The 11854-nt window shown below is 44.0% G+C and overlaps 1 protein-coding gene across 2 annotated transcripts in view; it reads left to right on the top strand.

Annotated features, from left to right (window-relative positions):
* celf4 (CUGBP, Elav-like family member 4) overlaps positions 1-11094 on the top strand; it is a 66426-nt gene extending 55332 nt beyond the window's left edge. The window contains exons 3-13 of one of the 2 annotated variants that reach the window (XM_068742268.1): positions 22-70; positions 3992-4120; positions 5005-5084; positions 5333-5473; positions 6100-6238; positions 6640-6792; positions 7061-7171; positions 8103-8165; positions 8622-8699; positions 9852-9995; positions 10967-11094. In XM_068742268.1, coding sequence (XP_068598369.1) covers positions 22-70; positions 3992-4120; positions 5005-5084; positions 5333-5473; positions 6100-6238; positions 6640-6792; positions 7061-7171; positions 8103-8165; positions 8622-8699; positions 9852-9995; positions 10967-11094 — 1215 coding nt within the window. Of the gene's footprint in view, positions 1-21; positions 71-3991; positions 4121-5004; positions 5112-5332; positions 5474-6092; positions 6248-6639; positions 6793-7060; positions 7172-8102; positions 8166-8618; positions 8700-9851; positions 9996-10966 lie in introns of both variants that reach the window. The other variant, XM_068742269.1, reaches the window with a different exon arrangement.
* The last annotated feature ends 760 nt before the right edge of the window (positions 11095-11854 follow it).

Below are 11854 nucleotides of genomic sequence, written 5' to 3'. Positions count from 1 at the left end.
TTCTCTTTCTCTCTGTCACAGATGAACAGACCAATCCAGGTGAAGCCAGCAGACAGTGAGAGTCGGGGAGGTACTTTTTGTCCTTCATTGCTTCTTTTCCTCCCCCTCTCCCGTTCAGCCTTCCCTCTGTTGTTCCAGCCCTACAAACATGCTGCCTACGTGTATCAGCCTCACCATTATCTGTCCCATTAGACGGAGGCCTGTAGCTCAGGCCAGGCTGACAGCACGGCCCGGCCGGCCCCGCCAGTATTCACAACGCATTACGTATCCATGCAGCTCCTTTCCTGGCGCCATGGTGCATGCACGCGCATGTATTTACATGGAAACATGTGTCACGATGTTATGCTCGAGGGGAACACAGGTCACTTCTTTTTACCGTCGCCGAAACAGAGATTATGTAATCACCGCCGTTGGTTTGTTTGTCTGTCTGCTCTGTTAGCAACATAACTCAAAAAGTTCTGAACGGATCGTGATGAAATGTTGGGAATGTTACCAGGAACAGATGATTAAACTTTGGTGACTGAAAAAGTGATCCATAATCTAGGATCTCTTCTGGTTTCTGGATCACTTTGAAATTTTCGGTAGCATTGCAGTCAATGGAGCTTCAAAATGTGTCCCTCAATATCTCGGTTGATTATTGACTGATGTCTATGGAATTTGACACAGTCATGTAGGGTGGGGGTCTCTATCTCGCCGCCGTATTTCATCCGGATCGGATCCAGAATGATGCCAGGAAAAAATATTACATTTAACCCCATTTATGGATTAAAAAATCAGTTCAAAATACACATTAACCCCGAATCGCTTGTACTATTCAAGGTTGGTGTTTATAGATAACAAAAACAATTTAGAACCTTTTGATGATGATCCAGATCACCATTTGGACGGTGTGAATCCAATTAGGAGGGGAATGAGCTGCTTGGCGGAGGGCTGCGCTCTCCGAGTGCTTTTCTAGTTTTTCAACAATATTTTTTGACAAACATCAGGAGTTTGCCAGTCGAGAGATCTGAAAACAGGCGTGATGCCGGTTCTGACATTTTGAGAGCAGTGTCCTCTATTGACAGCTCGGAGAGCTTAAAGCAATTTTCTATGTCTAGACTTGCGGTGACCTGCTGTTGACATCGATGGACTGCACCAGGGAAGACGCAGCTTTGCCAGTTTTGGCTGGAGTCTTTTAAAGATTGCTGTTGTTAATAAATGTGATGTCAGAGCAATTCTCCAGCCACAAGAAAGAGGCAAAGAGCGATTGGGAAAAAAGGAGGAAATGGAGTGTAGAAGGAGGTTGAGGCTGGTGGCAGACAGAAGCGTAAGGACCGAGAGAGAGGTGGTTTGCCAGTAAATAACAAGGGCTTTAAGGAAAGGAAGAGAGTCTGTGTGACATCCTCTCCTATTTAGTTTGGTGGCGCTGTGAATATGATTGATGGAGCGGCAGGAAACTGAGGGAAGCACCCGGCGTGAGGAAGTAAAAGTGAGGGCAACGCAGGACGTCCATATCCGTCTGTTATTTGGGTCCATCCAGTTCCGTGAGTCTCAACTTCCCACATCTAATCTCCTCATCTATTCTCCACACATTTGGTTTTCCAACGTTACACGTTTGGGTGTTTTTCTCAAGCGACATTGTGCTGTCACGATGTCACATTTTCAACCGCAGCAATGGAAGAAGTGCTCAGATCTTTTGCAGACGGAAAAGTACCATTATAATACTGTAAAATATGCCTCTACAGGTAAAGTCCTCCTTTTAAAATCCTACTAATATGAAAGAGCAGAAGTATTATTCATGCAATTTATTTAAAGCAGCAAAAGTAAAAGATCCCTGTTTTATGGAACTCTCAATTTAAAAGTAATGAGGAGCCCTGGCTGGTCTGCAATTATAAGAAGGTGGCCACAAGCCCACAGAGGTGGAGCCGCTGTGCTCCTCTAACAGGGCAGTGACACTTAGAAGCCAATCTCATGTGTTTAAATAGGAAATAAAAGTCATTTATAGCAGTAAATAGAAAGCAGCTAAGAGTTGAAGCACTCGGGTGAAGTATTTGAGTACTCGCCATGTTAAAGTTAAAGTTGTAATGCTTTGATGAAAATAGTTAGTACTGTTGCGCGACACAAAATGATGTAATGGCAATACGTTTGAACGATGTAATACTGATGCCTGCTAAATATAACAGCAGGGGGAGATTACTGGTGTGTGTGTGTGTGAGAGAGAGAGAGAGAGAGAGAGCGCTTTACATCGTTCACACTGGTGTATATTGATTTGCTCGCTGGCTGAATACGAGTGTGTGTGCACGCATGAGTGTTAACGCTCCTTTCCCAAAGAAAGATGTTATTTTTATTGTTATTATTTATTTATTTTTATTGTTACTGTCCCTGGAGATCTGTAGGCTTTGTCCAACAATGAGGGGTGTGTGTGTGAGAGAGAGAGAGAGAGAAGATGGGCTGTCAAACATTTCAAAATTTGTGTGTGCATATGTGTGTGTCCTCCACGCCTGGTGTGCGCTCCAGTCTTGTAAACCCCCCCAGTGCAAGGCCAGAACGCAGATTAGTCTTGTTGACTCGGCAAGGACACCCTGTCAAGCACAGGCGGTGAGGAACGGACCCTACGCGCGTGCACACACACACACACACACGCACACAAACACACATCCAAACCACACATAAACACAAGTTACTTTGCAGAGCACATTCCGAGGCAATCGCACTGAGGCTCATTAATTTTCCAACATGTACATCCATTTCCACAAAGCTGGGATTCTGTGTAACATAAAATCTGACGGCCGTGCACACCAACACATCTGCTGCAGCTGTGCACTATCACACTTTCACCGTCTGCCTCACAATTGCCCCTCGAATACTGATTCAGCATTTAAATCACGCTGTCATGCTGAATGACTAAGTAACACTGGACCTCAGTCCCACCATATTTTATTAAAACCCATAAATGTAGAATGATATCGTGCGTTGTAGATCATATCAGCTTCAGCTGCTGCTTTTCTTTTTTTTGTGGAGTAAAAGTTTGTGGAAAGACTTGGCTCCATCGGTTTAGGTTGTGTTGCATTTGTTGCACAGAAATGTTTTTTTTACCAAATGCTTTAACTTTATTACTTAGAGTTCAAAATTGAAGAAGTGAAAAAATGCTGACTCCTATGCTATGTGATCCTAAATTAGAATAAATACTTTTGTAATTTTGTGTCACTGATTGAATTCCAATCCAACTGCACATTTGCAGATTCAAACGTGCACACTCACATCAATTATACTTGATAATTGCATTGTATTCAAATGTATCCCATTAATTGGTTTGACATTCATAATTGCTGCCTAATCATTGTGCAGCAGACAGTCGTCATGTCGGTGATGCATATTTATCAGTAATAAATTAGAAATAAATATTTAGTTAGAGGTTGCCAGAACTGAGGAAAAGACAGGAGGCGGAGCTAGAAGTGGCGGAGGTAACAAATCCGTTGACATGCTTCGATGTGGAATCTCTATCTCTAATATTAAATGAACAGTAGATGAAAAGGCTAATCCGGATGAAATTCGGCGGTGAGATAGAGGCCCCCCTCCTACATGTCTGTGTCGGATTCCATAAACATCAGTCAATAATCAACCGAGATATCGAGGAACGAATTTTGAAGCTCCATTGACTTCAATGCTACTGAAAATTGATCCAGAATCCAGGATCTCTTCTGGATCATTACCAACATTTAATCATCTGTTCCTGGTAAGATTCCACACATTTCCCGAATTTCATCAAGATCCTGGTAACGTTTTTAGTTATCTTATCTTGCTAGCTTGCGGACAGATAAATACCGGCAAAAACATAAGCTACTTGGCGAAGTCAATAATCGATGGTTAATGTAAAAGCTTCGGGCCAATCGCTTCATCCAAACCCGATCAAGATCTAAAGATGTAGAGACGATTCTGCACCTTCAACGACCCTGACCCTTCAAAGTGCATTTCCGACCCGCTGATGATGACCTCTTCCCTTTCCTTTTAGAAGACAGAAAACTCTTTGTCGGCATGCTCAATAAGCAACAGTCAGAAGATGACGTGCGGCGCCTGTTCGAGTCCTTCGGCGGCATCGAGGAATGCACCATCCTTCGAGGTCCCGACGGAAACAGCAAAGGTGAGTTTGTAGCTGTTTGTGACTTTGAGCTAGCAGACCCTTTTCACGGGCTGCTGCTCCGAAATCATTTGCGCCTTTCAAAAGTTGATGACTTTGCAAAGTTCTCCTTCAACACTCTACGTTGAGCGATGTCAAAACGGGCTATTTTACAACCGTCAGAGGAGTGGTTACCCAGGAACGCTGTAGCGTTTGCCAATTATAACACTGAATGTCATTTGAGAGCTTTGCTGCAGGGATATGAGAAGTACACCGGCGAATCTTACGGATGAACCCCATTTACCTGAGGAATCGACGCACGCGGCTCGATAAAGACAGAAAGCAAGTCAGCCGTCCCATTAACCATCAGCCTTCAAGTCCTGCCAGAAAATTGTCCTTGTTACCCGAGTTCACAGTGTGAAGTTCATCAGCGGACTTAGCAGCCAATCAATGACACGCGATGATAAGTAAGCCTGATGATTACGGCGGGCTTGATCATTCTGATTCCTCCGTGAAGCTCCATTAACAAGGCCTCATCAGCCAGCTTACTTGGCTAAGCGGACTTTAGCTCAATAATTACTGGGAAATTGATCTTCCAAATTCATCAACGGGGCTTGTCAATAGTCAGTGACACGAGCATCCTGCCTTTTAAGCCCCGCCAGAGAATCCCAAAGTTGTTAATGGTGTCAGAGTGGCGTGTTTAGCAGGCTTATTTACTGTTGTTAAACACTGATGCAAACCCTTTTTGGCAGCTCGGTTACTAAATGTCGGATCCTGTCACAGAGCGGGAAACTTATCCGAGGGTGAAACTTGTGTCTTGTTATCTTCTTCCTGCTGCGAATGTTGTGCGATGTGTCCAAAGGAACTTTTGCTCTTCTTAGATTCCTCCCTTCTGTCTCCATCTTTAGGCTGTGCATTCGTAAAATATTCCTCTCATGCTGAAGCGCAAGCAGCCATCAGTGCACTACACGGCAGCCAGACGATGCCTGTGAGTAAACCACAGCCGTGTGTGAGTGTGCCGATTCCATAAGTTATACTTCATTAATGACAGTAAGGAAAATGATCCAAAAATATGATCCCTGCCTGCATTTTGAGGGAAAAACTACAGCTGTGAGGCAATCGCCTTGGCAGGACAGGATGTGTGTGTGAGAGTGCATGTAAATGTAAGTTGTTAGTACTAACTCACATATACTTCCTGGTGCGCGGATGTGTGTGGGTGGATGGGTGGGTGCGCAGGGCGCCTCGTCCAGTCTGGTGGTGAAGTTCGCAGATACGGATAAGGAGCGCACCATCCGCCGCATGCAACAGATGGCTGGTCAGATGGGCATCTTCAACCCCATGGCCCTGCAGTTTGGAGCCTATGGAGCCTATGCTCAGGCAAGACGCACCACAGAACGTTCATTTTAATTCAATTATTTATCCAATGAAGCGCAGAGATTAAAAAGAAATACTAGAAAAGCGCACAGAGAGCTCAGACCTCCGCCAAGCAGCTCAGTCCCCTCATAATTAGATTTACACCGTCCACATGTTGATCTGGATCTAAATTGTTCTTGTTATCTTTATACACCATCCATGAAAAGTAAAAGTGAATCAGGGCTGATGTGTATTTTTAACTGATTTTTTAATCCATAAATGGAGTTTTCAATGTTAAAATGTAATATTTTAACATTTTGCATGATCAGACCCTTTTATGATTTTTGGTGCGTGAATTGAATGCATATTTTACAAGATATGATTTTTTTTTTATTTAAAAGCTTTTATTATAAGTAAATGGGAAAATCCAGATTTTGTTTTGGTATCCAGACGGGTATCCGGTTCACTCTCGAGATTTAATGGGATCTAAATTTGACCAAAATCCATCTTCAATTTTTTTTCATCAAGCTCCATCCAGCAGTTGTTCCGTAATCCTGCTAACAAACAGACAAAAACATAACCCCCTTAATTAGAGATATTGTATGTTCTCAGAACACATTCTGATATTCGCCTCACCTCCGCCCGTGCAGGTGCAGCAGCAGGCGGCGCTGATGGCGTCCGTAGGCCAGGGAGGCTACCTCAGTCCGATGGCAGCCTTTGCTGCTGCCCAGATGCAGCACATGGCCACCATCAATGGCCTCCCAGGAGCACCGCTGACCCCAACGTCAGGTAACGGCGGTGAAAGGATGACGCTTGAACATGCGTATGCAAATCACTCGGGATAGGCCTAATCCCAATCCACGTGTAAGCATGACAATATTCTCTTGAGGCGCAGTGCGCTGCTACCTCTCTAAATGACAAGCTAATATTAGCATCAGCTAGCTGTTACGAGAAAATAGAATCTGAGAATGTGAATATTACAAAAATATATTCTTGTCTCAGATTCACATCTAGTAGATGTTGTAGCCCAGCAAGAGCTGCGGGACAAGGAATCAGCTCTGACATTTAGTGGCGGCGCTGATCCACTGGACCGGCCCCCCCTGACATTACAGGAGTTACTGGGGCGGCTGGTCATAGAGAAATGCTGACTGATTCTCCCTGCCTTTGTCCATCTTGCCCTGTGGCTGCAGGTGGAAGCACTCCTCCAGGCATCAGCGCCCCCACAGTGGCCAGTATCCCTTCCCCCATTAGTGTAAATGGCTTCACCGGCATGCCACCCCCACAGGCAAATGGGCAGCCTCCTGCAGAGGCTGTCTTCACCAACGGTATACACCATTACCCTGGTAAGTCTGGACCATTCAGCTGCAAACCTGGAGACACACACGGTCATTTTTAGACACGCAAGAAATGTTAAAATATAATCCACACGTCTTGAAACTTAAACATGAAACTTTCTTTCCATCTCTCTATCTCTCTATCTATCTTACGGTTCACACAGACAGACGGCAGTGACTTTTAATGTGCTGCACCAATGGTCAGCACCTCATTGGTTTTTGAATGTGAGGAGGGAGAAGAAAAATGTGTCTTTTTTTTGCTCTCTTCTCTCCTCAGTGCTGCAGGAGGTGGTTTTTAGGGAGGACTCTGAGAAGAACGGCTTGGGAGTGGCTCCGCGGAGCTGTTTCGGGGTTCAGGGTGGCTGCTTCCTCTCTTCTCTCTCTGAAGGTAGTCTTCCCTGTCGTTTTCCTTACACTGATATTTTACGAAGGTGATTTTGTATACTTTTCAGCTTAATGATGAATATAATAAGTTCAGTTTTAAACCAACTCAATAACAGCTGTGCACAAACAACATGAGAGGATACAGAAATAATGTTTTTGATTTATCCCTGAGATTTTACTTATTTATTTAAGAATCTTCATTTGGTTCATGAAAGCTAACTAACTTTGTTTCTTTGTATAACACAACTGCAAACATCGTTGTCATCTGTGTGACAACTTCTTGTGTTTTGTTTACTTGTCAATTCAGTTTTAGAATACTTTATTTTTGAACTTAGTCTCAGTTTTAAAGATGTTTTGGGTAGTGCATCCTTAGAGTCTTCACAAAGGGGGGGGGGGGGACTTACAGGTGAGGTGAAGCTGCATCCAGAGTTATGACATTGTCACTGTACTTATTCTGTCTCTCACATATAACTGCAGACGCTTGTCGGGAAACTAAATGTTTCTTCTTCAGTCATTTTATTTGTAATAAATTCACATTTATGAGGCTTTTTCTTGCCTGTCTTGTGGTGACAGTGCAGCTGCGTGCTATTCTTCTAGTTTTGTTTGCTAGATTTAATGCTTGTCCTTCAAGCTTTTGCTTTTCTGAGGGAATAATCCAACAAAAGAGGGATTCAGAATGTATTTCCTCACACATTGTTGGCATGTTGCTGTTCGGCTGGAACATTTCTAATTTTTCTCTCTCGTCTGTTATTCTCTTCATCACCTGTCCTTCCATTCCTCCTCCCTCTTACCTTTCATATATTACTCTCATCCTCCTCTGTGCTGTCTCTTCCATATACGATCTTCCGTCTCTGTCTGTCCACACACACACACACACACACACTTCCATCCATCCTTCTCCCACCTCGCCCTTTTTTCTGTCTCTGGTGGAGCAGCTCAGAGTCCAACTGCAGCTGATCCTCTCCAGCAGGCTTACACAGGAGTCCAGCAGTATGCAGGTCTGTCTGTCACTCACATCAGCACTCATCTGTGTGTGTAGGTGTGTGTGTGTGTGTGTGAGAGAGAGAGAGAGAGAGAGAGAGAGAGAGAGGGAAAATATTCCCTTCATTTTAAATTGATCATTGAATATCAAGTGTTCAGTCAGTCTCACAACATCAATTTATTCACTGTTGTGTCTAGTGTGTGTGTGTGTGTGCGTGTGTGCATTTGTGTGTAGGTGTGTGTGTGTGTATAGGTGTGGGTGTGGGTGTGTGTGTATAGGTGTGTGTGTGGGTGCGAGATTAGACTCCGTTGTCGGTAAACTGATCGATTGCTTGTTGTATCCCTGCATATATAATAGTGTTTGTATGTATCCGAGTGTGTGCACGCACTTGTCACGACTGTTATCTGATTCATCCGGTGTGTGTGTGTGTGTGTGTGCGTGCGTGTGCGTGTGCGTGTGTGTGTCTCAGCAGCCTACCCGGCTGCTTACGGCCAGATCAGCCAAGCCTTCCCCCACCCTCCACCCATCATTCCTCAGCAGCAGCGAGAAGGTATCACACACACACACACACTGCATCCGCATTCACTCCTAAATATTCAAAGGGGCTGCGAACATTCATTCACATTACGGCTGTCTTTAGTCCGGTGAGTTAATCCTGGAAGAGATGCTGTTTAAACACATGCAAGCAATGTGAAGTCGTCCCAAGTTTGATTTCAGCTTTAGCCGATCAGTAAAGAGCAGATCAATCATATTCACATGAGCACAGAGGTACTCAGCATCACTCTGGACTAATTACATACTTTCAAAACATTCCGAGGACACAAAGTGAAGATGAAATAAGAATGTCACATTTTTAAAAGGCATATTTTGAATGCCAGGATAAGATTTGCCGGCTGTAGGGAAACAAATTGGACCGCCGTTCCCTGTGCCATCTCATCCATCTTTCATGAACTTAATGAACCCTGGGCTCGGGACACTCGTGCTTGGGACCTCACTGCCCTCTTGTGGAAAATAAGGAATCAAGTAATTTTATTGTCATTCCAACATTTGCATGAAAGGAAGGAAATTTGCACCCGGGGCTCGGTGCTAAAGCGTTTAGCGGTGGCTTCAATGCAGCTTCCAGAAAAATGAAATACTCGTGGTGTGAGCTGCCCGTTCCAGGCGAGGCTGTCAGAGGACGTGATGGAACATCATAAAATCAGCACGTTCCAGATGTGGAGTCACTGGCCTCGGCTTCATCCTTAGCCCGACTAAAAGAAAAGCAGAACGTCTGACAATAGAGAAACTAGAGAGAAATGACTTGAATCAATTCTCAGTGTAGCATAATTCAATGGATCAACATTAATTTAATCTATTTTAGATGATTGATGAGTGTAATGGTAAAACTGTTTGATTAGTGCAACATGCATCGAGCTAATCAGCGAGAAGTCGGTCAAACACACAAATCTCATGAAATCAGCTAAATCTAGGGCATTAAGGGCAAATTATTTGCATAGTTCCAAAAATTAAAGGCAAATATGACATTCTAGTTATTTTTTGACTCGAGATATTATTTTGCGGTCCTGTTTTCCTGTTTTCCTGTTGTCTGCTGCTGCATCCGACCTTTTATGCTTTTGTCTCCCCCCTTACCGCTCTTTCCCTGACATTTGTCCCTTACCCCCACCCCCCATCCCTCTTTCTCTCTCTGTGTGTCCCCCTTCAGGACCAGAGGGTTGCAACCTGTTCATCTACCACCTCCCTCAGGAGTTTGGGGATGGAGAGCTGATGCAGATGTTCCTGCCTTTCGGTAATGTCATCTCCTCCAAAGTGTTTGTGGATCGGGCGACAAACCAAAGTAAATGCTTTGGTGGGTAAAAATGACCAAACCAAAAGATGATTGGTTATTTATTCTGATTATTCCTTTTTTTTTTTTACTAATCACCTTCTTTACTGCAGTCAGTATCCCTTTCCTAACCTTTCAACTCCCCTCCCTTAAAAGGATGAACATTCTTTACAGTTGTCTGTTACTAAAAAGAAAGGAGAAATGAGTGTCTGGATTTTTCTTTTAAGAACTTAAGCTGTTTTCTTTTGAATCTCTAAGTGGTTTCGTATTTTGATAAATATTTCAGTGTACAAATACACATATATAAGACAACAGATACGAGCTCTGTTTTAATGCCATATTTTCACAGTTACAACGCCAATGCTTGTGACATGACACAAACTCTCAGCCTTTCCCTCGCTTTCTAACTGACTGTAAGCAAAAGCAAAGCATGTTGCTCGAGTGCACAAAGATAGAGGATTGCTGCCAGCACAGTAAAAAAAAGGAAACATATAATTATGTGTCAAATTATAACCGGATTCCTGGGAATGTTTAATGGAGAGTCTGTCGGGTGCAGCCTATTCGAAAGATGCCCTGGCTCATTAATACAACTCAGCATTAATGTTGCATTGCTCCCGCAGCCGTAATTTGGGATTCGGTGGCTTCTCTCAAGTGGAATTTAGAAAATAAAACCGAAGCAGGAGGTTGTTCGGCTTACATCCCAGCCGCACGTAATATTGTGATGTTCTGTTATACTCTGAGGAAGTTTGGCCAAGCTGTATGTAAAGCGATTTAATAGTCGTAAAGTGCTGCATTGTAGTTTTTATTGTATCTGTGACATTAAAGCCCGAAATCAGCCTCGTTTCATGTCGAGCTGGAAGGATAATTAGCTTTATTATTATTAACACATCTAGAACGAAAGACTGCTTCATGTTCAGAGTCCATTCTGCTGTTTCCTCAAGCTGCGCTGGCCTCGCCGTCTAACCACATTCCTCCTCTTCGGGCCTTTCCTCCAGGGTTTGTGAGCTTCGACAACCCAGGCAGTGCCCAAGCTGCCATTCAGTCAATGAACGGCTTCCAGATTGGCATGAAAAGACTCAAGGTGCAGCTGAAGAGGCCGAAGGACGCCAACCGCCCCTACTAGCCCCGCCCCAGCCGGCCAATGCCACCCTGGCAGGCCGGGGCATCTGATGTGCACAGGGAAAGACAGGTCAGTCAGAGACTTGACAGGACACATTTGTTGTCACTTTAGTTTAACAGGTGATTAACCGAACGCCGCGTGTTCGCAAGGGGAGTGGCTCCAGTGGAAAGACGGGGGGGTCCTTTCAGTCACCTTTCATAAAGACTGCCTCATAATGAGCTTGTAAACATAGAAAACATTTGCATTTGTTCAGTCCACCATCCATCTAATCTCCACAGTGTTATTATTTAGAATACATTATGAGGAAAACATTTTTGACATATCACCTTATGTAAATCTATATCTTTGGGTATAATTACTATCGTCAGTTTTTACACTGGAGTATTTACTTCCACGTGGCCTCCCTGGCTTTACAGTAAGTGGCCATGTATGCTCCTCCTTGGGTAAAAAAATAATGGCTAAATGGTTCAGCATGTTGCACAGAGAAGGAATTGCTTCCAAGGGGGAAGCATCTATTACGCCTCAGGCAGGTAATTGTGCTGTTCCTCTTTGTCTCCTCCCTTCATCTGTGTGATGGAGAGTTTAGGCTGTGTCGCTCATTCACCGCTGATGACTTCATTCAAGGGCAACTTATCACCCACTCACAAACTAACTGAACCGTACCAGACGAGACCCGAAGCAAATCACTGCAGGGAGAACAGTGCAATCTCATATGCATGTGTCACCAAATATGTGGCGCCATAAACATTTTTAGCAGGATGCT

This window comes from Brachionichthys hirsutus, chromosome 8, assembly GCF_040956055.1.
Source record: "Brachionichthys hirsutus isolate HB-005 chromosome 8, CSIRO-AGI_Bhir_v1, whole genome shotgun sequence".
In the NCBI taxonomy this organism is placed as follows: Eukaryota; Metazoa; Chordata; class Actinopteri; order Lophiiformes; family Brachionichthyidae; genus Brachionichthys; species Brachionichthys hirsutus.
This window is presented reverse-complemented; position numbering and strand designations above follow the sequence as displayed.